The sequence below is a fragment of the Staurois parvus genome, unplaced genomic scaffold (genome assembly GCF_062004578.1).
Source record: "Staurois parvus isolate SC_StPar_1 unplaced genomic scaffold, SC_StPar_1.0 ptg000498l, whole genome shotgun sequence".
NCBI lineage: Eukaryota > Metazoa > Chordata > Amphibia > Anura > Ranidae > Staurois > Staurois parvus.
In genome coordinates this window covers 228,086-254,394 of record NW_028318294.1, presented here as the reverse complement: position 1 = coordinate 254,394, position 26,309 = coordinate 228,086, and the positions used below count along the sequence as shown (strand labels likewise).

Below are 26,309 nucleotides of genomic sequence, written 5' to 3'. Positions count from 1 at the left end.
ACTTGTCCAATCAAAAAATGCTTTGCATTTGCTGCCCATGCCAAGCCTGAAGCAACAAGAAGTAGCAGCATCTACTTCAGTGATTTCCAGTTTCCAGGGGTTTCAATAAAGTATGATATATACATAGTTACACTGGTCCAAATTAGATCAAAGTAAGGATGTATAACATGCCAATGCTGAAATTATTCTGTAACACTAGCCCACAGGTTGTGGGCTGATTGCGGGTGCAGGAATTGCACCCGTTCCTGCATCCGCAACCACCTGCAGCCAAATCATGTTGCTATTGCAAGACACACGGCTGGCATTCATTCTGAATGGCACCCCCACGCATCTCAGCACGATCATGGGTGCGGGAACTGCAGAGAAAATGCCATGGTCAAAAAAAAGACCACGTTTTTAAAAAGGCGCACGCACCTTTTCTGTGCAGGACACACAGCACATTCAAATGAATGGGCTGGCGTGCCCGAGCAAACATGGGCCGCACGGCCTGCACTAGTGTGAACCAGGTGTCAGTGTTAGAAGGTAATGTCATTCAGAATTTCAAATACAAAATAAAAGGTTTCAAGCTGGACTGCGAAGATGAAATCAATAAAAACAAGGTTTGCACTCTTATGTTTGCTGGAAGGTTTCTCATGTCTGTGCAATGATAACCTAAAGTTAGATTCCTTTGGTGTCTCTGTACCCAGAGACTTGCAATACACGTTCACAGATATGCCCAACACACTGTCTGAAGTCTTCAGGCACTGATATGGGAACTATTGCAGGAGAATGCTTTTGGCGAGTGTGCATGTAATGTACAGCAGCATGACCATCAGTGAAAGAGCAGTGTGAAACAGACAGGTGTATTCTACCAGAGCAGAGGAAGGAAAGTGAGAATGTGTCCGACAGCTGGAGTCTGATTGGACACTTAGAACAACATTATCTCCTTTCCTCCTCAGTCTTGGAATGCCCCAGCAGAACAATTGTGTCACATACACGGGACGTCACTGCAAAGGATAAGTGGTCACATACAGTTGCAAGAAAAAAAGTATGTGAACCCCTTGGGATTACGTGGAGTTTTGCATGAATTGGGCATAAAATGTGCTCTGAACGTCATCTAAGTCACAACAATAGAAGAACACAGTCTGCTGAACATAATACTACACAAACATTAGATGTTGCCATGATTTAATTGCACATAACATGTAAACATTCACAGTGCAGGGAGGAAAAAGTATGTGAACCTTTGGACTTAATAGATCAGAGCAGAGCAGATCAGACCTGCACAACGATCTGGAGTAATTTTGGACCACTCCTCTTCACAAAACTGTTTCAGTGTAGCAATATTCTTGGGATGTCTGGTGTGAATCGCTCTCTTAAGGTCATGCCACAGCATTTCAATCAGGTTGAGGTCAGGACTCTGACTGGGCCACTCCAGAAGGCGTATTCTGTGCTGTTGCAGCCATTGTTTTGTTGAATTACTTGTATGCTTTGGGTCATTGTCCTGTTGCATCACCCATCCTCTGCGGAGCTTCAGTTGGCGGACAGATGGTCGTACGTTTTCCTGCAGAATGTCTTGATAAACTCTGCAATTCATTTTCCCATCAATGACAACAATCCGTCCAGGCCCTGAGGCAGCCCCAAACCATGATGCTCCCTCCGCCATGTTTTACAGTGGGGATGAGGTTTTGATGTTGGTGTGCTGTGCCTTTTTTTCTCCACACATAGTGTGTGTTCTTCCCAAACAACTCAATCTTGGTTTCATCTGTCCACAGTATATTTTGCCAGTAGTGCTGTGGAACATCCAGGTGCTCTTCTGCTAACTTCAAACGTGCTGCAATATTCTTTTTGGACAGCAATGGCTTCCTCCGTGGTGTCCTCCCATGTACTCCATTCTTGTTTAATGTTTTCCTTATTGTAGATGTGTCAACAAAAATGTTAGCATATGCCAGAGATTTCTGTAGGTCTTTAGCTGACACTCTGGGATTCTTCTTTACCTCATGCAGCATTCTGCGCTGTGCTCTTGCAGTCATTTTTACAGGACGACCGCGCCTAGGGAGAGTAGCAACAGTGCTAAACTTTCTCCATTTGTAGACAGTCTGTCTTACCGTGGACACATGAACATCAAGGCTTTTGGAGATACTTTTGTAACCCTTTCCAGCTTCATGCAAGTCAACAATTCTTGATCGTAGGTCTTCTGAGAGCTCTTTTCTGCGAGGCATGGTTCACATCAGACAGTGCTTCTTGAAACCAGTAAACCCAAAACAGGTGTGTGTTTTTTTAAGGGCAGGACAGCTGTCAGCAACACATCCAATATCATCACACTGATTGGAGTCAAGGTTGGCTCACTCCTGGCTCCAATTAGCTCAGGGAGAAGTCATTAAGCTAGGGCCTCACATACTTTTTCCTCCCTGCACTGTGAATGTTTACATGTTATGTGCAATTAAACCATGGCAACATCTAATGTTTGTGTAGTATTATGTTCAGCAGACTGTGTTCTTCTATTGTTGTGACTTAGATGACGTTCAGAGCACATTTTATGCCCAATTCATGCAAAACTCCATGTAATCCCAAGGGGTTCACATACTTTTTCTTGCAACTGTACACGGGACATCACTGCAAAGGATTATTGGTCACATACAAGGAATTCTCAACTTATTTTATTATGAAGCAACTGTTATGAACAATAAAAGCTGCAATAACCACTTGCCTTCCTGACCACGCCATGTTTTGCGATACGGCGCTGCGTTACTTTAACCACCTGCCTACCGGGCACTTATACCCCCGTCTTTACCAGGCCAATTTTCAGCTTTCAGCGCTGTCGCACTTTGATTGACAATTGCGCGTTCATGCAAGATTGTACCCATATGAAATTTTTATCAAAGTGCAAAGAATTTGGAAAAAAAAAAAGTTTCTTTGCTTCGATTATAACATTTTTCAAACAGGTAATTTTTCTCCTTCACTGATGTGCGTTGATGAGGCGGCACTGATAGGCAGCACTAATGAGGTGTCACGGATACGCGGCACTGATAGACAGCACTGATAGGTGGCACTGACTGGCATCACTGCTAGGCACTGACTGGCGCTACTGCTGGGCACTGACTGGCGGCACTGACTGGCAGCACTGCTGGGCTGCACTGCTGGGCACTGGTGGGTGGCACTGCTGGGCACTGGTGGGTGGCACTGATGGGTGGCACTGCTGGGCACCAATCATCAGTGCCGATCCCTGTTCTGACAACTGCCGGTTCTCGGCAGCACTTTCATTGTGCTCTGACAGCATGAGAAAAGTGCAGCTGAGAACCGGCAATTGCATTTCCTGGTAATCAGTGTGTCATTGGACATGGCTGATCACGTGGTAAAAGGCCGCTGTGATTGGCCTTTTACCACATCACGTGATCAGCTGTGTCCGTAGGACACAGCGATCATGGAGATTGCCGGGTGTGCGCCCCCGGGGGAGCGCAGGAGAGCATGTTCTGGGAGGACGTCATATGACACCCTCCCAGAACTGGCTGGCTGCAGTGTAGCTGTCATTCGGCTATCTGTGGACGGCAAGTGGTTAACTGACAATTGCACGTTCATGCAACGCTGCACCCACATTAAATTTTTCCTCACAAATAGAGATTTCTTTCGGTGGTATTTGACCTCCTCTAAATTTTTGCACTATAACCTAAAAAAAAAAAAAAAAGACCGATAATTTTGAGGAAAAAAAACAATGTTTTTGACTTTTTGCTATTAAATATGTCCAGTAAAAATTAAAAAAAAAAAAATCAAATTTCGTCATAAATTTAAGCCACAATGTATGCTGCAACATATCTTTGCTAAAAAAACCAATACGTGGAAATTAATTGGTTTACGTGAACATTATAGCGTCTACAAATGGCGGTATATACATTGGAATTTTTTGTGTATACTATGCAGAGTAATACAAAGCAGTGTGCAGATGACAGGGGAGAGATCTGTATTGTTTACATACAGACCTCTCCCCCATCAGTGATACTCGGCGGTCACCGAGTGCCGGTGGGGAATCACCGGCTGGGACATGGTGATCGACAGCTGAAGCCACCAATGGCGAAGCAGGAAGGGCGCGTGCCCCCTATCTGGAAATGAAAAATCACATACATGTATTATACGTGATGTTGCGCAGTTATGCCGCCTTGTAGCAGTATTTCTGTTATAGGGCAGCAGGTAAGAGGTTATATTAATGGCTCAGTGGTGATCACTTCTGTGTTGTGCAGCACTAGGGTGACAATCCTGGCTGGTAATAAGATATGTAATATACAGTGATAAACCTCAGCCTCCGTCTTGGAGCCCATTCAATCACGTTCTTAGGGTGGCCCACTGTGAGGCCAAGTCAACACCTTAATCTCATTGTTGTGCTCCTGAAAGAGGCCACTGCCGTCCGGGAATACCTTCTCCATGAACGGGTGTACTTGGTCACCAACTCGGACTTGTCCATTGTAGGCACTTTTGGACACGGATCAGCATGGGCACCCTGACCAGTCTCCGGCTACCCAGCCCCATACACAACAAACTGCGATATCCATTTGTTCTGCTTTCAACACATCAACTTCAGGGACAACATGTTTACTTGCTGCCAAATATATCCCGCCCACTTCCAGATGTCATGGTAACGAGATAACAAATGTTATTCACAGTTATGGCTGATCAGTGTATTGTGATAGTTCTGCAGTTCTCTGGGGGGTACAGAGTGAAGGAGCCGGGCAATGTGGTGAAGGAGGTGTGTGAGGTGAAGGAGCTGTGAAATGTAGTGAAGGAGGTGTGTGAGGTGATGGAGCCGGGCAATGTAGTGAAGGAGGTGTGTGAGGTGATGGAGCCGGGCAATGTAGTGAAGGAGGTGTGTGAGGTGATGGAGCCGGGCAATGTAGTGAAGGAGGTGTGTGAGGTGATGGAGCCGGGCAATGTAGTGAAGGAGCTGTGTCAGGTGAAGGAGTCGGGCAATGTAGTGAAGTTGCCCTGCAATATACTAAAGCAGGTGTGAAGGAGCTGTGCAATGTAGTGAAGGAGCTCTGTGTGAGGTGAAGGAGCTGTGCAATGTAGTGAAGGAGCTCTGTGTGAGGTGAAGGAGCTGTGCAATGTAGTGAAGGAGCTCTGTGTGAGGTGAAGGAGCTGTGCAATGTAGTGAAGGAGCTCTGTGTGAGGTGAAGGAGCTGTGTGTGAGGTGAAGGAGCTGTGCAATGTAGTGAAGGAGGTCTGTGAGGTGAAGGAGCTGTGCAATGTAGTGAAGGAGGTCTGTGAGGTGAAGGAGCTGTGCAATGTAGTGAAGGAGGTGTGTGAGGTGAAGGAGCTGTGCAATGTACTGAAGGAGCTGTGTATGTAGTGAAGCAGGTGTGTGAGGTGAAGGAGCTGTGTATGTAGTGAAGCAGGTGTGTGAAGTGAAGGAGCTGTGTATGTAGTGAAGCAGGTGTGTGAGGTGAAGGAGCTGTGTATGTAGTGAAGCAGGTGTGTGAGGTGAAGGAGCTGTGTATGTAGTGAAGCAGGTGTGTGAGGTGAAGGAGCTGTGTATGTAGTGAAGGAGCTGTGTGCCTTCACTGAGTCCTCCTGCACGGCGCTCCTCTCCCGCCTGCCTCTGGTCGGACACGTGACTTTACACACACTACCAGGACAGGACGGGTCTCGGAGGGCCACTTACCGGCCAGCAGTCGTGCGGCGTAGCTCAGCTCTCTAGCGGGACATCCCGTCCAGGGGACGAGCCTGGCGGCACAGCTCACACTCCTCAGCCCGCTCAGCACTCTCAGCGCCATCTTCCACAGCGCGCACCCCACTCCGGCCGCCACAGCGCGGGCACAAAGTCCTCCGAGCACACAGCTCTGCGCACGCGCAGCCGGGAATTGTGCGAGGAGTGGGGTCTGGGACCGGGTATAATGTTATGTAATAAACACAATGCGCCGTCTGCCAGACGTTCCTAAGCTCTGTGTATCCCGGAGCGGCCAGTCCTCCTTCAGGCAGCGTCTTCAGTACAGCTGTGACAACTTTAAACTGAGGAGGTGTCGCTGAGTGTTGTCACCCTCCGCAGTTATAATAGTTCTGTCAGGATAGATCTGGGGGCCGCCATTACTGCTTTGGGTTTTAAAGGCGCAGGCTCCAGTCTGGTTAGTGATGTGAAAAATAAAACCAGGGCATTCACCTGTCCCTTTAAGAGTTGGTCATATTCCTGTCCTGACAGGTTCACTTCATGAGTTGTAGATACCAAATCCACCATCGCCCTGTGCTGAGCCCTTCATCTGAATGGGAGTATTCAGATGTACAGCTGGCCAGGGGCGATGAGCGATGGTTGTCACCAAAGGCAAAACTTTTATATTGATTTCTGGTCAGAGTAAGAGAGGATTAGACCCCCTGTCAGTTTTTTTGCCATTTGTGTCCCATTGTGGCAACTTCCCTTCACTTCCTGTCCCATTGCCAAAACAGGAAGTGAGAGGAAATCCCTCCAAAGTAGGAGAATCGCCACAACTCCCCATTGGAAGATTTCCCCTCTTCCCATTCTGGGGACAACCCAAAATGTGGGATTTTCTTTTACTTTCACTGTCAATGATAACGGTAAACAGGACAAATAGAGAGGAGGGGGAATCTCCCAAACGGGGACACAGAGAGCAATAAAACCTGACAGGGGGTCTAATCCCTCTCCACTCTGTCCAAAACTAAAAGAACAAGTTTAACCTTTTTGGCTGTGAAGTTGTGTTGGATATACAGTTAGGTCCATATATATTTGGACACAGAAAGTCAGCGGGAGGGAGAGGAGAAGAAGTCAGCTTTCAGATGCTGCTGCAGAGAACCAAGGAAGGGATCAGTTCCAGTAATTGTCCCTCGCCATGTTGATCATCCACCCTGCCCACATCTGATTCACCCACAAAATATTACAAATGAACATTTTATTTATGATTATATTCATTTGTCCAATTACGTTTTGTCCCTTGAAAAAGGGGGGGGGGGCTACTCTTATGAGCTGTAATTCCTAAACCCTTCCTCCAATTTGGATGTACATACCCTCAAATTAAACCTGAGAGTGTGCACTTTCAGCCCATATCCATTACATAATTATAGCTTGAATATGTTTTGGTAAATACCTGAAAAATGTTAAACTTGTGCCTGTGTCCAAATATATATGGACTGAACTGTAAATACAGTCTCTGAGTATTATTACACAATGCATCTCACTGCATGTCAACACAACGCACTGTGGGGCACACAGGCAAGGCCGTGAATAAGGGGGTACCACAAGTCCTCCTGTACAGGGCCCAGGCCAGAAGGGGGGCCTAGACAGCTGGGTGAATCGGATGTGGGCAGGGTGGATGATCAGCATGGCGGGGCACAATTACTGGAACTGATCCCTTCCTTGGTTCTCTTTGCAGCAGCTGAAAGCTGGCTTCTTCTCCTCTCCCTCCCGCTGACTTTCAGCTGCTGCAGAGAGAACCATAAAGGGGGTTGGTTCCAGTAATTGTCAATGCCCCCCAGCACACCCATCACCCTCCCTGTGCACCATATGTTTCCCCCTGTTTCCCAGGCCCCCCTATATGCCTCCACCTCTGCAGTGCTGCCGGTCTCCCTTCTCTCCTTCCCACCAGAAGATGTAAGCACACAATAGGATCCTTCATGATGGAGAGTGGGGGAAGAGTCCAGTAAATATGTCACATTTACCAGCCCCTTTCTTTTCTTAATGAACACAATAAGTGATCAGTACCAATCACTCACTGCGTTCGTTCATTCATGACTGAAGCATAGTAAACTGTGGTTTTTTTTTGGGGGGGGGACCTTGTCAGGTTGGCTGTATGGGGCCCCGTGGTTTCTAACAGCAGCCCTGTGCACAGGTGAAGAAAGGCTTATTTTGTGATGCTTCCATCATTAAAAAAAAAAATAAATGCATTGTGACAATGTATTTCACCATCACTACACAACATAACCTACACTATTGCCCTTCACAGACAGGGATAGAAGGTCCACTCCAGGGGCGGACTGACAAGTCATGGGGCCCCCGGGCAATAGGGGATCATGGGGCCCCTGTGTCCTTGCCCAAACTCAAAAAAGCCTATGAAAAAGGTACCAGGGGCATCTCATGGGGCCCCCTACTGACCCCAGGCCCTCGGGCAGTACCCGAGTTTCCAAATGGTCAGTCTGCCCCTGGTCCACTCTAAAGTGGTAGTAAACCTCCAAAATTAAATATGAACATATATCCCTCTATAGTGTGCACTTGTCTCAGGAGCACTAAAGCCGGACATACACGGGCCGAATTCCAAAAGAATTTCTTTTCAAAAATATTTTTTAAGAATTTTCGTTCAAATTTCACACCATTAGTGGGTCACAGAAATGGCCGATTTTCGGGTGGCCATCGAATTTGAGTGGTCGGGCATGTTGGAAATGTTTTGGAAAAAACGAACAAATTTTGAATCGATGATGGGAGAATCGTGCAGGAAATATAAACAAAAAAGAAATAAGCCTGAGCTGTGACCTGGAAAGAAAAGAAAATTCCCAGCCATGAAAACTCTGTAGTAACACGAGGTGAAACTGAAGGCTTGGTTGGTTGAATTTCAAAATCAATGGTGGCACCATCAGATTACAAAACGCACAAAATTTCAGGTTTTCTAAAGAAAATTTGTTCAAAATTCGACCCATGTATGGCCTGCATAAGGCTGAATTATACAATTTTCTTGAGAATTTTGCTTTAGATTTACAAAAAAAACATAAAACATGAGGTCAAACCTAAACAACACTTTCAATTGATCCAATTAGGCAGGCCCTTGCATTACATAGAAGGTAAATCTAAAGGAAATAGGACAGAAAATTGTAAGAAAATTGTATAGTGTATTGCCAGACTTAGTGTCATTTCTGTCCACTGACTCTTCCCTCCACTATCAGTATAAATCACTTTTGACACGTTTTCCCGACACCAAGAAAAAAATGGTGACAGGGGAGGGGCCTCCAGCAGATTGACAGCCTCAGCTCTGTTACTGTGAGCTATGTGGATGTGGGTGTGTTCCTTCCCTCCAATCAGCTCTCAGAGCTTTCCACACTGAGCTAAACAGAGTGTAATTTTAGCTCTCCTCCCCTGTTTTTGTTAACTCTCAAGCAAGCTTTATAAATTCAGCACTTTGCACAGCTGTAGAGAACAGAATACTACAGATAAACTGGTACAACTTATACCGGAGTATTTCATCTTTGAGTATCACCTGAGGCCAGTCACTTCACTGTGTATATGTAAGAGTTTACATCTACTTTAAGGAGTTCCATGTGCAGTGTGTCTCTCTGTATGACACATAATACATCAATGTATGGGATATCACAGTGGAGATCCTACGAGGTGGGAGACCGTGCTTGTGACCTCTCAAAGGAGTTGGTGGATGTGAAGTCTCCATGTGGTCGGTGCTTGGGGTGTTCCCAGACCATGGAAGTATGACATTGCAAACTGTGATCCCTTCGTGGGTCTTTGTCTCACCATTTGTGGTGAAGGAAGGTACCTTGTCCTTTGTATGAATTGATCTGTCCCTGGCAAAGGGAAGCATGTAAATCCAGACACACTAACAAGAGAATGTAGTCTTGGGGTCTGAGAGACCATCCTGGGAAGCTGCTGAGAGAAGTCTGTGCAAGCAGGTATCTGAAATAAAATTCCCTAAAAGATGGTGTGGACACCACATTTGCTCCACTTCCTAATAAATCTCCATGTTGTGTACCCAGGGCTGCTGTTAGAAATCACAGGGCCCCATACAGTTAACCTGACAGGGCCCCCTCAAATAAACATTATGCTTCAGTTATGAATGAACATAGTGAGAGATCGGTATTGATCCCTCATTGTGTTCATTCAGGAAAGGGGCTGCAAAATGTGACATATTTAATGGACACTTCCCCCACTCTGCATCCAGAAGGATCCTATCGTGTGCTTGCAGCTTCCAGTGGGAAGGAGAAGAGGAAATCCGGCAGCACTGCAGGGGTAAGGTGGGTACACAGGGGGGCCTGGGAAGTAGAGGAAAACGTATGGTGCACAGGAAGGGTAATTTGAAGGGCAGGGGGGCAATTACTGGAGCCGATCTACTGTATGGCTTTCTTTGCAGCAGCTGAAAGTGAGAGGAGAAGAAGCCAGCTTTCAGATACTGCAGAGAGAGCCATACAGAGTGGGGTCAGTGCACGCTGAAGCACACAGTGCACAGAGGTCACCAACTGTCTGCAGAGTCAATAGCTAAAGACCTCCAAACTTCATGTGGCCTTCAGATTAGCACAACAGTGTGTAGAGAGCTTCATGGAATGGGTTTCCATGGCCAAGCAGCTGCATCCAAGCCTTACATCACCAAGTGTAATGCAAAGCGGCGGATGCAGTGGTGTAAAGCATGCTGCCACTGGACTCTACAGCAGTGGAGATGTGTTCTCTGGAGTGACCAATCACACTTCTCTGTCTGGCAATCCAATGGACGTGTCTGGGTTTGGCAGTTGCCAGGAGAACGGTCCTTGGCTGACTGCATTGTGCCAAGTGTAAAGTTTGGTGGAGGGGGGGATTATGGTGTGGGGTTGTCTCACAGGGGTTGGGCTTGGCCCCCTAGTTCCACAGAATGGAACTCAAGGCGTCAGCATACATACATTTTGGATAATGTCATGCTGCCAACTTTGTGGGAACAGTTTGGGGATGGCCCCTTCCTGTTCCAACGTGACTGCACACCAGTGCACAAAGCAAGATCCATAAAGACATGGATGAGTCAGTTTGGGGTGGAGGAACTTGACTGGCCTGCACAGAGTCCTGACCTCAACCCGATAGAACACCTTTGGGATGAATTAGAGTGGATACTGCAAGCCAAGCCTGTGGCAGGCGCAGCACCCTTTGGTGCCTAGTGCGCTGTGGCATTAGAAAAATTATGCAATTGCTGTTTCTTTGTTTGATTAGACTGACTTTACTCTATAATTCCTCCAATGCCGCTCTATGGATGCAGTTGGATGCACTTGGATTTATAAATTCGTTATATTCAATAAATTCGTAAGTTCGTTTGCTATATTCGGTAAGTTCGATTCGGTGGAACTACAAGTAAAACACACACAACAGTTTTAACATACAGATCTACCTGCACTGCCAAACAATAGAGGAACACACAAGTGCATTAAATACCTATTTGGCCTTCTCTGCTTCCATAAAGCTTTTCTGATTGGAACTTTGTCTGTTTCCTCCTCTGTCTGGTGAGCATGTGTCTCTAGAAAATCCTAGCAGGGAGTTTTACACAGGCATAAATGTGAAACTGGCTGGGATTGGTTAAGGCTCTGTACAGTGTGAGGCTGTCTGTGATTGGCTCATCTTTAACTAACTCTTAAAGGCATATTTTCCTTTTCTGCTTCTGCTAACACAATGAATATATAAATGTCATATAACAATCAAAGACATAAATTACAGAAATGATTCTGCTTTTGGCTTTAACATATGCACATATATACTATACTGAGGTTATTGGCAGGTTTGGTATACACATATATGTGAACCATATTAACAACCTAGGACTGGTCTTAGCTGGCCAGCTACAAAGCCTTCTCGTCCGACATCAGTGCCTGACCTCACAAATGTGCTTCTGGAAGAATGGGCAAACATTCCCATAGACACTCCTAAACTTTGTGGACAGCTTTCTGAGAAGAGTTGAAGCTGTTATTGACAACTCAATATTGAACCCTACGGACTAAGACTGGGATTCCATTAAAGTTCACGTGTGTGTAAAGGCAGCCCGACCAATACTTTTGGCATTATAGTGTATTTCGCCTTAGTGTAAGTCGCCTATAGACCTTCCTACACTATAATTAATTAGATGAGTGTGGAATGCAGTAAAACATATATTGGGAATTAATTTTCTTACTGAATATACTCTGTTATGATTTCAAGTATCTTTCAGAAATGACCAATATTTTTTTTATCACAATGGCAAAAGGCTGGCATTGCAACAGTAGTACAGGTATATTCACAAGATGCCCTTTAATCTTTCTAGAAATTGAGTGGAGAATGCCATTTGAGTAATACATTATTTTTTCAATATCTACAAATTCAGCATACATTGCAAACTGAAAGTCATACTTTGGATGTAGGTTATTCTTTCATTTTGTTATTATTATTATACAGGATTTATAGAGCGCCAACAGTTTGCTCAGCACTTTACAACATAAAGGGAGACAGTACAACAAAGATACAGTTCAGTACAAGAGGGTTAGGAGGGCCCTGCCCCTTGGAGCTTACAATCTAAGAGATACACACCACCTCTAATAAGAGTTTAAATCGTATGTATATGTATAAAAGCAAAAAAGAACAAAACGGCGCACTCTCCTTGTGCATTACTGTGATATGTAGGAAATGTATTGTAAAATTACAAATGCATATTCACAAACCAAAAAAGATAAAACAGAGACAAGAAGCCAAAGATGACAATCACAGACAGCGGAGGTCCTTGGGTGAAAAGTGCTAACGCGTTTCGGGAGTCGAACTCCCTTCCTCAGAGCAGTAAATAAAATACTTTTTTTTTTTAACTGCTCTGAGGAAGGGAGTTCAACTGGCTCCTTGTCTCTGTTTTTATGACCTTTTTGGTTTGTGAATATGCATTTGTAATTTTACAATAAATTTCCTACATATCACGGTAATGCATGAGGAGAGTGCGCCCTGTTTTGTTCTTTTTTGCCAGTATCAAGATTTCCCGATCTATCAAGGGTGGCACCTCAGCAAGTGCTAGATTCCGTGTTTTCTGTGCAGCATAAAGATTTGAGTGCTGGTTTTTGGTATCTGTTGGTATGTATATGTATGTCTGTCTCTTCTGTAATAAAATTCTTGCGATTTGTTTTTGTTAATGAGAGGTCACTGAGCCATAAACTGGCCATACGTGGTTCAGGCTGAACAAGAAAAAACGGAGCTGATTCCCTCATCTACACATTTGAGGTGGATGGGGGAATCCTCCCTGCTGTGCTATTGTATTTTAAGAGAAGGGAGGCTTCGAGCAGATTTTACCTGATATGGTGGTTGAACAGAAGTCGATTGGTAGATCGACCTCTGTTCAACAGCAGTGGCCACACGTTGATGGAAATCTGGCCAGTCTGCGATGACACCTTCTCTTAGGAGACATCTAAAAGTTAAGAAATATATATATATTTTAATTAATTAGTTAATTTATTTATTTTTAGGAAAGCTGTGTCATTGGGAACACCTAACAAACTTATACTGTAATGGGGATTCCTCAAATTGTACAGGTTTTAAGGTATCCTGGCCATGCACATAACAATCCAATTGCTTGGGGAAATGAAAAAATCATGAAAACAGAAAAAAAAAAAATTACAAACAGCACACTGGTTGCAGGTTGATGCAGTACACTGACTTTATTGTTAGCACATGTATGTGTAAAGTTAATATTCTCAAACTTGACATTACAAAGCAGAAAAATATCATATTTATTCATATAATATTTAAAGCTGAACTCCAGTTAAACAGCTAAATACACAAATGAAATACATACTTGACAGCTGTATTGGCTACTTGTGCTGCTCCTCCTCCCCCCTCTCTGGGCTCTGCTGTACTGCAACTGCAGGGGGCTGATATACATAACATAAAGGGACTGTTTTATACAGGTGAAGTAGGGAAGTCCTGTGTGGTCCTTTTAACCAGAAATCTGCATGCATTGCTATGGGAAATGCAAATATTTCCTTCAAACAGTTCTTAAGTAGGACAGCTAGGTATTCATTGTTATGGGATTTGTGAAATGTATTTACTGCAGCTGTCCACTGCTGACATTCCGCAGTGAAAGGTGGCTCAGCAAATGGAAAACCAAAGTTCACGGAACGCAAAGAGAAAACAAACACACATACTTACAGGATCTTCATACACCTTTGTTCTGAATTAAAAATTCCTATGATCATAATATTTTATGTCTGACCCCACCTTCATTATGAAAAAGTTAAAAGTTTTTTAAGGTTCTCTCTCCTGCCTCCTCCCCTTCCCCTTTTGCAAATTAGCAAAATACTTAAAAAATAAAACCATTTTTTTTCTTTATTGCCTAAAGGCCAGTTTATAGAAATGCAATCCAGATACGCATGCACGTTTTTGACACATTCCTGCACGTTTTTGACGTGTTCCAGTGCAGTTTTTATGCATTCCAGTTAATTTTTTCCCCTCTCTTTTTCTTCAATTTAAATAGGGACATGTGCATTCCAGTGCGTTTTTGGTGCCTTCCAGTGTGTTTTTGATGCATTTTACTGCGTTCCAGTACAGTACTGTGCAGGAAAAATGCAGCATTTTCTACTTTTTTTCTGCATCCGGAAGCACTGATGTAAACTATGACACTGACAATCATATAACCTACTTTCTGTGTGTTTTGGATGCAGAAAAAAAAGAAATTGAAATGCATATCGTAAGCACCGGCCCTAAGGCCTTGTTCAGGTGATTTAATCTGTGCCGTGTGCAGGAATGTGTTTTACCAGCAGAGGTCTATTGAGATGCAGCGGCTGCAAGGACACAGCTGCTGCTCCCAATGTAACATCCATGTGTGTGCAGGTGCACAGCTCCGAAAGCACCCAGGGTGGGTTCAGGGATACGCACTCACACACTTGTCATATTTGGATACAACTGCTGTGTCCGTACAGCCGCTGTGTCCTAATAGACATGACTAGGACTTCCCACATAGCGATGCATGGAACACCTGTGCGTCCCTATGTGAGTAAACACAAGCCCTGCATGGGGCGTGGATGTAATCACCCTGTGTGAATGAGGTCTAACTCTGGCCTAATATGTAAGATCCCCTGTGCATGCAAAGAAATGCCATGGGTCTCTGCCAGTGAACTGGTAGAGACCCCACGTTCCCTCTGCGCATATGCAACATATCTGAGATGTGTTACATAGCCATCCCTGGATCCATTTGCAAGATGAGCACACACACTGCGGGGCCTCTGCCAGAGAACTTTCAGATACCCACATTGTGTTTGTACACTGTTAGAAACTGTGGGGCCCCATACAGCCAACCTGACAGGGCCTCCCCCCTCCAAATAAAAAAAAAGCACATTTTATTATGCTTCAGTTATGAATAAACACAGTGAGTGATCATTACCGATCACTCATTGTGTTTACTCAGGAATGAAAGGGACTAGTTAATGTGACATATTTACCAGACCAGTGAGGGGGGGGGGACAATTACTGGAACTGATCCCCTGTTGGCACTCTCTGCAGCAACTGAAAGCCAGCAAGCAGTAGAGTTGAAGAAGCCAGCTTTCAGCTGCTGCAGAGAGCCATACAGGGGGTCGGTTCCAGTAATTATTTCCCCACTGTGCTGATCACCCACCCTGCCCACATCTGATTCACCCAGCTGCCTGGGCCCCGTACAGGAGGATTGGTGGTACCCCCTTATCAACGGCGCTGTCTGTACATGCACCTGAGATCTGGAGCATGCACACACACCATGAGAAACTCTGCCAGGTCTTGTAGGCATCACAGAGACTCATGGGATGTCTGCATATGCACAGGATCTCAATTAAAGATGGAGATGAAAAAGAGGGGCGAAGGAAGATAACACTGGGCTCCATGGCTAGTATGTATTTTTTTTTATAATAAGACAAGTGTTAGAGATTTTTTTTTTTGGGTGGGGGGAGAGTTAGGCAGAGTTTTGTTCCTCTTAAATACAGTAAATTGTTGGGAAGAGGAAAAGAGATTAGACAATTAGATTGTAATGTAAATGGTCAGATCATAGCGTTAGACTCCAAGACTTGCATCAGGGACACAGAGCAGCTTCTTTCTCCAATTATCTTACTGTCCTATTGTGAAACATTCAGTTTGCCAAGTAGGTAGATTTACACTTTGATATACACATTTTTATCTTTAGAGTGCTTTTGTCCCCCCTCCATTCGCCTCCTTCTTGTGCTTCAAACCAAGAAAACTACAGATTTTCATGAGCATGAGATCCACGATTTCTTCCTCTTCTGATGCCTGTAACAATTAAAAAAATAGGAGTAATGTTAGCAGTAATGTGACTTGGGAGCAATGTTTCATTTTTTTATTACACATTTTTTTATAAATAAATATGTGAAAAGTGTCGTGTGCATTTGTATTTAGCCCCCTTTATTCTGATACCCGTAACTAAAATCTAGTTGAACCAATTGCCTTCAGAAGTCACCTAATTAGTAGAGTCCACCTCTGTGTAATTTAATCTCAGTATATATACAGACACTGCAATTATAAATTGTAATTATAAACAAATAATACTCAATAAAGTGCCATTCAACAGTAGTCTTTCAATCAGATTATATGTGCATTTAATTTTTTTTATGCTTGTTATTTCCCAGTAAAATTCTACTCTGTATAGACCAGTCTTTCTCAATCAGGGTGCCCAGGAACCCTGGGGTTCCTTGAGGTTTTTTCAGGGGTGCCTTGGCAAAATGTCTAAAAGTTGCCCAAAACTTTTATACAAGCCAGCAGGTGGAAGAAGCCTGCATTTTAGTTACACAAAGCCACAGGTCTTCATTGGGAACCATTATGACCTTCTAGTTATCGGCGTCCTGACAACCAATGACATCATCAGTTGATAAGGAGAATGTCAGTTGCCTGCACAGCATCCCTGTTTGACCCTCCCCCGCCCCTCTCCGTCAGTGCTGAGGTCACATTAGCTCAGTGATGGAGAAAAACTGAGAGAAACACTGTAATATTAGTGTGCAAAAAGTGTATTTGATTTGGAAGAATAAATCACCTCTAATGTTGGATGTCCTACATGTGTGGATGTTGCTGTGTTATATAAAACTATTAGAATAGTTTTTTTACATTTTAGAATGGGGTGCCTCAAGACTGTCCATCATTTTAAAGGGTGCCTTGGGATCTGTCCATCATTTTAGAGGGTGCCTTGACTGAAAAAAGGTTGAGAAACACTGGTGTAGACATCCAAAAGCCCTGAGACTGCTGCTGGGCACTGCCATGTTGGATTTTATATCAGCAGCCCCAAGAAACTCAGAGTTGTCACTCAAGTGACACTTTATGTTATTTCCTTTTGATTCTCCTCTGGCAGTTGCACTCGGGAAAGCTGTAAGAAGGAGAAAGAAGGGGTAGAGGAGCTGGGCCAGCACATGAGGAGAGGGCTGTGACCTGCAAGGAGGGAGGGGGCTGTAGTATAGATGTGGCTTTCTTGTTCAATTTTCTAGCAAGTTCAGAGGCACATTACAAGTGAATACAAACTACTTTGGAAAGGAAAACACTGCAAGCAAGCATTTATAATATTTAATTTTGCTGTGGCATTTACCTGCAATTCTTTTAAAGTCAGTGACAGGGTCTCTTTAAATATGCACTACGTAGTCTAAGTCATTGCTAGGTCTTGTCAGCTGTCTAGCATTTGTATTTTCATATGCAGTATTTTATGTAACCGATCCATCTCATACCTGAAGCCAGACACATGCAACAGGTTATATATAGTATGCAAGAGAGTGGATGCTGACCTTGGTGCATTGTTTAACCACTTCAATACCGGGCACTTTTACCCCCTTCCTGCCCAGGCCATTTTCAGGTTTCAGCGCTCTTGCACTTTGAATGACAATTGCGCAGTCATACAACATTGTACCCAAACTAAAATTTTATCATTTTCTTCACACAACTAGAGCTTTCTTATGGTGGTATTTAATCACCGCTGGGGTTTTTATTTTTTGCTTAATTAACAAAAAAAGACACATTTTTCTTTGTTTCTGTTATAAAAGTTTGCAAATAAATAATTGTTCTTCATAAATTTAGGCCAAGATGTATTCTGCTCCATTTCTTTGGTGAAAATAACCCAAATCAGTATTTATTATTTAGTCTGTAGGAAAGTTATAGAGTTCACAAACTATAGGATATATCTGAAAATTGATCAATCCTGAAGTACTGACGGGCAATCTAATTTCTTTAGGCCCAAAAATGTCAGAACAGTACAGATATCCCCCAAATGACCCCTTTTTGCAAAGTAGACAGTCCAATGTATTTCATAAGAGGCATGGCGAGTTTTTTGAAGTTGTAATTTTTTTGTCATAATTTTTTGGAAAATGAATTAAAAAAATTATTTTCACAATTTTTTTTTTACATACTGTCACCAGTGCAATACAGCATCAGCATATAACTGGTGTGGTAGTGATCAGGGATACTGACTGGTGACAGTACAAAAAAATATATATATAATTTTTTTGTAAAATTTTTTTCTCTTTTTTTTCATATTACGCTATGATCAAAGTAGTATAATGTTACCATAGTAACATTGTTCTACTTTGGGGAAGTGATCAGTTTTTTTTTTCTTTTTTTTTTTACATAATTTGACTGCTTATAGCAAAGAATTTCATTGCTATAAGCAAGCATTTAACTGAATGAAATCTATTCATTCAGGTTTTTTTGTTGTGATTAGCTGTAGTTGGCCACAGCTAATCACATGCCACAGATGGGCTGTGATAGGCCCAGCCTGTGCATGTGATCTCTGTGACCATTCACAGCTAGACACAGTTGTATACAATGGATGTCATGAAAGGAAGCCATCCATTGTATACAACTGTCATGTGACCTGCTGTGATTGGTCACAGCAGGTCATATGGTACTGGCAACGGGACCGGTACACAGATCTGTCATCGGCCATGTCTGAGATATACGGCTGGGGACAGATCTTACCACAGAGCGGCCCTGCGAGCACGCGCAAAGCGCAATCCAGGAAGGTTGTAATATGACGCTCTCCCAAAGGCACACCCTATAGCAGTTTTACTGCTACAGGGAAGCCCTCCTGTGCAAAATCACGTATATATGTACACACACACACACACACGATTTTGCACTTCCACCATAGGGGGCACGTGCTGTGAACACTCATAGCAGAAGCTGATCTGCAAGTCCAGATGTTTGCCGTTACCCATAAATCGTTGAGCAGGAGAAAGAACAGAGCTCTGCCTATGTAAATAAGGCAGAGCTCAGTTCTGATAGGTGGAACACAATCCTTCACTGCCTGTAGTAACAGCGCCACCTATTGTACATCAAGCACCAGTGGCGGACTGACAACTCATGGGGCCCCCGGGCAAAAGGGGATCATGGGGCCCCTGTGTCCTTGTCCAAACTCAAAAAAGCCTATGAAAAAGGTACCAGGGGCATGTCATGGCCCCCCTACTGACCCCAGGCCCTCGGGCAGTGCCCGAGTTTCCATATGGTCAGTCCGCCCCTGTCAAGCACATAGCTAGGCACAAATTTAACCCTTTGATTACCCTAGATGTTAACCCCTTCCCAACCAGTGTCATTAGCACAGTGATCAGTGCATATTTTTAGCACTGATCACTGTATTAGTGTCACTGGTTCTCGCAAAGTGTCAGTTAGTGTAAAAATGCAATATCGCAGTCCCGCTATAAGTTGCTGATCGCCGCCATTACTAGTATAAAAAAAAAATTCCTGTATATGTCCAATAGTTTGTAGACGCTATAACTTTTGTGCAAACTAATCAATATACACTTACTGGGATTTTTTTAATCAAAAATATGTAGCAGAATTCATTTTGGCCTAAATTTATGAAGAAATTTGATTTTATAATTTTTTATTGGATAAAAAAATATTGTTTTTTTTTTTTAAATTGTTGGTCTTTTTTTGTTTATAACGCAAAAAAGTAAAAACTGCACAGCGCTTTACATATATATTGTACATTCACATCAGTCCCTAACCCTCAAGGGGCATACAATCTTAAGTCCCTAACTCACATTCATACATACTAGGGCCAATTTAGACAGGATCCATTTAACCTATCAGCAGGTCTTTGGAGTGTGGGAGGAAACTGGAGTACCTGGAGGAAACCCACACACGCACAGGGAGAACATGCAAACTCCAGGCAGGTGGTGCCGTGGTTGGGATTTGAACCAACGACCATAGTGCTGCCAGGTGGAAGTGCTAACCACTTAGCCACTGTGCTGCCCCAACATACATTTTATTTATGAACAGTGTTGCATGACTGCACAATTGTCAGTTAAAGTCACGCAGCACTGTATCGCAAAGAATGGTCTGGTCAGGAAGGGGGGTAAATCTTCCGGAGGGCAAGTGGTTTTAAAGACCGGAAAGGTATATTTGCTCTTCATTAAAAAAGAAACCACACCCAAGCAGAAAACTCTTTTTAAAGACCCATACACAAACCAACTGACTTTATATGTGGCAAAGTTGTCTTCAAATGATTTCTGTATGAAAGATGTATAGGTGATTTATAGGTGATTACTGCATTATGTTATAAGTTTGCCGGTCAAAGGTTTGCTAACCTGACCACCCAAAGATACAGCCAGAATATGACTGGTTACTATAGGCAGCAAATATAGCTTGCTTTCCTCCAACAATAAGTTCCGTGTCTTGCATGCTTCATATGTACAGTATTGAAATGTTATGTGATATTTAAAGTAGATGTAAACCCAGTCACTAAAACCTTAAAAAAGCTTTAACATGTTAATAGAATTACAAAAGTAATTTTCCAAATGGGGGAGATTTACTAAAACTGGAATGTGCAAAATCTGGTGCAGTTTTGTAGAGAAACCAATCAGCTTCCCGCTATTATTGTATTATAAAGCTTAATTGAACAGATTAAAGTTTGAAGCTGACTGGCTACCAAGCTGACTGTACTCCATCTGTGGTGAAACTATAAATCCGATCATGGCTGTGTTTGTCAGGGTCTGGCAATGTCTCATGGGATTTATAGTATCATCACAGCTGGAGTGACAAATTTGTCTACCCCGGTCTACAACTGGCCTGGGCCAGAATGACGTGTCCCTGGTCCTGAAGCCATCCAATCTTTCAGGAGGCTGCAGGATCGATCTGGAACATAGACCAGCCTGGGGATGGGCCAAGGAGATGACCTATTGCTTCATTGATACCTGGCTGCCTGCACCAGGAAGAGGCAACCAACTGGAGTACAAATATGGTGGTGCAGGACCCTGTGTATGTTACCCAAACAGCAGATCACAGCAGGACAAGGCCATATACGTTGTGTGGCTAAGTATGTGTTTTGGATTCACTGTGCAGGAGAGTATGTGTTTTGGATTCACTGTGCAGGAGAGTATGTGTTTTTTGTATTCACTGTGCAGGAGAGTATGTGTTTTTTGTATTCACTGTGCAGGAGAGTATGTGTTTTGGATTCACTGTGCAGGAGAGTATGTGTTTTTTGGATTCACTGTGCAGGAGAGTATGTGTTTTGGATTCACTGTGCAGGAGAGTATGTGTTTTGGATTCACTGTGCAGGAGAGTATGTGTTTTGTATTCACTGTGCAGGAGAGTATGTGTTTTGGATTCACTGTGCAGGAGAGTATGTGTTTTGAATTCACTGTGCAGGAGAGTATGTGTTTTGGATTCACTGTGCAGGAGAGTATGTGTTTTTTGTATTCACTGTGCAGGAGAGTATGTGTTTTTTGTATTCACTGTGCAGGAGAGTATGTGTTTTTTGTATTCACTGTGCAGGACAGTATGTGTTTTGGATTCACTGTGCAGGAGAGTATGTGTTTTGGATTCACTGTGCAGGAGAGTATGTGTTTTTTGTATTCACTGTGCAGGAGAGTATGTGTTTTGTATTCACTGTGCAGGAGAGTATGTGTTTTTTGTATTCACTGTGCACGAGAGTATGTGTTTTGGATTCACTGTGCAGGACAGTATGTGTTTTGGATTCACTGTGCAGGAGAGTATATGTTTTGGATTCACTGTGCAGGAGAGTATGTGTTTTGGATTCACTGTGCAGGAGAGTATGTGTTTTGGATTCACTGTGCAGGAGAGTATGTGTTTTGGATTCACTGTGCAGGACAGTATGTGTTTTTTGTATTCACTGTGCACGAGAGTATGTGTTTTGGATTCACTGTGCAGGACAGTATATGTTTTGGATTCACTGTGCAGGAGAGTATATGTTTTGGATTCACTGTGCAGGAGAGTATGTGTTTTGGATTCACTGTGCAGGAGAATATGTGTTTTGGATTCACTGTGCAGGAGAATATGTGTTTGACAAGAACCCAGCAATACAGGTATTAGGTGAAAAAACATGGGGGAGGGTGTAGTTGACTACCACTTTAAGATCAATATGCCTCCTATAAAAGACAGAACCAGCACTGCATCATGGGACAATCATGGTCTCCACCAAGTGTTTCTTTTTGCTCCAGATAAGCAATAGGAAGGAGAGTATATACGAAGGGAGAAGGGTCAGGCATGGTCTACTTCACATTGTGTATAATTCAAACTATACCTAAATCCTGTACTATTATTGAGGATTAGTGTCTGAAGAATTTGCTAAGTCATTCACTAATGCCAAGACATATTTGAATAACTTTGTAAATGTACTATTTAGCATTTCCAGAGAAATTGCTGATTTCCTGAATGGTTCATGACTAATAGAGATGAGCGAAGTATTCAAAAATTCGATTCGACTGATTCGGCGAATTCGTGGAAAAATTTTGATTCGAGTTGAATATATTCGCTGTGAATTTAACTTAAAAAAGGGTGTTTCTAGGCTTCAGAGAGACTTAATATTAGTGCTGAACACTGTACCTTTAATTTAAATGCCCTTGGAGTCTGCTGGGGAAGAGAAATAATACTGTCAGGCAGTATGACATGCAGATGAGTGCCGTCGATCTTAGAATCACCGCACACTTCACTCATTTGGCCAGTCACGGGGCCAAAACCAGAGTGTGGAGCCACAGTGTGGCGGTGGAGGCAGCAGCAATGGGAGGCCATACAGCACCCTATGACAAAAATGGAAACCACCAGCAGTGTGAGGAGACCTGAAAGTGGCACATGGCAGAGTGTGGCGATAGAGACAGCAGCAATGGGAGGCCGTACAGGGACCCATGACACACTCTGGACCTGGCAGCAGCATGAGGAGGCGGTACAGGGGCCCATGGCAGATTACGGGCCTGGCAGCAGCATGAGGAGTCGGTACGGGGGCCCATGGCAGATTACAGGCCTGGCAGCAGCAATGGGAGGCCGTACAGGGACCCATGACACAATCTGGACCTGGCAGCAGCATGGGGAGGCGGTACAGGGGCCCATGACAGATTACGGGCCTGGAAGCAGCATTTGGAGTCGGTACGGGGGCCCATGACACACTCTGGACCTGGCAGCAGCATGAGGAGGCGGTACAGGGGCGCATGACAGATTACGAGCCTGGCAGCAGCAACTTGGACAGGAGGACGTTCAGTTTCTGCACCGTCTGGTGCGTGCTCGCAAACTGTTGTCTCTTGGAAACGGATTCCAAGAAAGACTGCTGACGGAATCCGTGAAGAGGAGTAGCAGGAGAAGGAGCATCTGAACGAGCGGAATATGCCAACAAGCGACAACAGGGGCCCATGACAGATTACGGGCCTGGCAGCAGCATGAGGAGTCGGTACGGGGGCCCATGGCAGATTAGGGGCCTGGCAGCAGCTATGGGAGGCCCGTAATCTGCCAGCACCCTATGACAAAAAATGGAACCCACCAGCAGTGTGAGGAGACCTGAAAGTGGCACATGGCAGAGTGTGGCGATGGAGACAGCAGCAATGGGAGGCCGTACAGGGACCCATGACAGACTCTGGACCTGGCAGCAGCATGAGGAGGCGGTATAGGGGCCCATGGCAGATTAGGGGCCTGGCAGCAGCTATGGGAGGCCCGTAATCTGCCAGCACCCTATGACAAAAAATGGAATACACCAGCAGTGTGAGGAGACCTGAAAGTGGCACATGGCAGAGTGTGGCGATGGAGACAGCAGCAATGGGAGGCCGTACAGGGACCCATGAGAGACTCTGGACTTGGCAGCAGCATGAGGAGGCGGTATAGGGGCCCATGGCAGATTAGGGGCCTGGCAGCAGCCATGGGAGGCCCGTAATCTGCCAGCACCCTATGACAAAAAATGGAACACACCAGCAGTGTGAGGAGACCTGAAAGTGGCACATGTTTGGGGCATGATTCATGGCGGATTTAGTCAGTTGTGTCAGGAACTGGTGGTTTGAAATCCAGACTAATCCACGCCTGATTCATTTTCACAAACGTCAGTCTCTCCACACTTTGGGTGGACAGTCGTGTCCTCCGCGGAGTTGCAATACCTCCTGCCGCACTAAACACGCGCTCCGATGCCACGCTACTGGCCGGGCATGACAGCCTTTCAAGGGCAAATTCAGCTAGTTGGGGCCAAAGGTCAAGTTTCGTTGCCCAGTAGTCAAGGGGATTGTCTACCTCGGTTGGCAGGGTGCTGTCCAAGTAGGCCTAAGCCTGTTGTTTGAGGTCCTGCTCCAGGTCCACCTGATGCTGCTGCTGCTGCTGCTGCTGCTGCGGCTGGTTAGTAGTTTCCTCACTGCGCTGGTGAAGAAAGCTACTCATCATCGACTGCAGACTGAGGCAGCCGCTGCTGGTGGAGCTGCCACTGCTCCTACCACCCCACCCCTCCCCTGCTGCCATGGCAGCGGAACGCGAGCGCACAGGGCCCACAGTGTCTGAGGATGGACGTTGGCGCAGACAGGCAGAGACCAGCTGACTACATAGGTGGTTTTTATAGTACGTTATTTTGGCCTCCCTCTCAGCAGGTGTGAAAAAGGCCACCATTTTTGAACGGTAGCGAGGGTCCAACAAGGTGGACAGCCAAAAGTCATCCCTCTGTCTGATGGTTATTATTCGGCTGTCGCTACGCAAGCAACCGAGCATGCTATGGGCCATTTGTGCCAAGGAATGCGAGGGACTCCCTGCCTCCATCTCCACAGCATACTGCCACGGTGCGTCTGGGTCCTCTGTCTCCTCCTCCTCCTCCTCTACCAGATGCTCCTGCTCCTCCACTCCTGTCCGCTGAGTGGAAAAACCACCCATTTCACTCAATAATTCCTGAGCACCAATGTCCTCCTCTACCTCCTCCTCTTCTTCCTGTCCTGCCCCCACAGGGGTCATGTGGCGTTGAGATCTGTGCGCCACGTCTACCGCACCCTGACCAGCCATTGTTAACAGCATTTGTTCCAGGACGTGCAACAGAGGAATGACGTCGTTCATCCCATAGTCCTGCCGACTCACGAATAGCGTGGCCTCCTCAAAGGGCCTGAGCAAGCGCAGGTGTCACGCATGAGCTGCCAATGGCTGACATCTAAGTTACACAGGGAGTACCTTTATCCGCTTTTAACATCAGGAAATCGGTGATGGCCTTTCGCTGTTCGTAAAGGCGGTCTAACATATGTAGGGTTGAATTCCACCTTGTTGCAACGTCACAGCATGAGGAGTCGGTACGGGGGCCCATGGCAGATTACGTGCCTGGCAGCAGCAATGGGAGGCCCGTAATCTGCCAGCACCCTATGTCAAAAAATTCAACACACCAGCAGTGTGAGGAGACCTGAAAGTGGCACATGGCAGAGTGTGGCTATGGAGACAGCAGCAATGGGAGGCCGTACAGGGACCCATGACACACTCTGGACTTGGCAGCAGCATGAGGAGGCGGTATAGGGGCCCATGGCAGATTAGGGGCCTGGCAGCAGCAATGGGAGGCCCGTAATCTGCCAGCACCCTATGTCAAAAAATTCTACACACCAGCAGTGTGAGGAGACCTGAAAGTGGCACATGGCAGAGTGTGGCGATGGAGACAGCAGCAATGGGAGGCCGTACAGGGACCCATGAGAGACTCTGGACCTGGCAGCAGCATGAGGAGGCGGTATATAGGGGCCTATGGCAGATTAGGGGCCTGGCAGCAGCTATGGGAGGCCCGTAATCTGCCAGCACCCTATGTCAAAAAATTCTACACACCAGCAGTGTGTGAGGAGACCTGAAAGTGGCACATGGCAGAGTGTGGCGATGGAGACAGCAGCAATGGGAGGCCGTACAGGGACCCATGACAGACTCTGGACCTGGCAGCAGCATGAGGAGGCGGTATATAGGGGCCTATGGCAGATTAGGGGCCTGGCAGCAGCTATGGGAGGCCCGTAATCTGCCAGCACCCTATGTCAAAAAATTCTACACACCAGCAGTGTGAGGAGACCTGAAAGTGGCACATGGCAGAGTGTGGCGATGGAGACAGCAGCAATGGGAGGCCGTACAGGGACCCATGAGAGACTCTGGACCTGGCAGCAGCATGAGGAGGCGGTATATAGGGGCCTATGGCAGATTAGGGGCCTGGCAGCAGCTATAGGAGGCCCGTAATCTGCCAGCACCCTATGTCAAAAAATTCTACACACCAGCAGTGTGAGGAGACCTGAAAGTGGAACATGGCAGAGTGTGGCGATGGAGACAGCAGCAATGGGAGGCCGTACAGGGACCCATGAGAGACTCTGGACCTGGCAGCAGCATGAGGAGGCGGTATATAGGGGCCTATGGCAGATTAGGGGCCTGGCAGCAGCAATGGGAGGCCCGTAATCTGCCAGCACCCTGTGTCAAAAAATTCAACACACCAGCAGTGTGAGGAGACCTGAAA

At 45.2% G+C, this 26,309-nt stretch overlaps 2 protein-coding genes across 3 annotated transcripts in view; both read right to left on the bottom strand.

The window, feature by feature from the left end:
- GCSH (glycine cleavage system protein H) overlaps window positions 1–5,901 on the bottom strand; it is a 31,805-nt gene extending 25,904 nt beyond the window's left edge. Inside the window, exon 1 of the mRNA XM_089689778.1 lies at window positions 5,630–5,901. Coding sequence (XP_089545904.1) covers window positions 5,630–5,741 — 112 coding nt within the window. The 5' untranslated portion in view covers window positions 5,742–5,901. The remainder of the gene's footprint in view (window positions 1–5,629) is intronic.
- Window positions 5,902–13,279: 7,378 nt separating this feature from the next.
- LOC149452055 (polycystin-1-like protein 2) overlaps window positions 13,280–26,309 on the bottom strand; it is a 159,291-nt gene continuing 146,261 nt past the window's right edge. For both annotated transcript variants that reach the window (XM_089689776.1, XM_089689777.1), the window contains exon 43: window positions 13,280–15,898. In XM_089689776.1, the coding sequence (XP_089545902.1) occupies window positions 15,791–15,898 (108 nt within the window). In that variant the 3' untranslated portion in view covers window positions 13,280–15,790. The remainder of the gene's footprint in view (window positions 15,899–26,309) is intronic.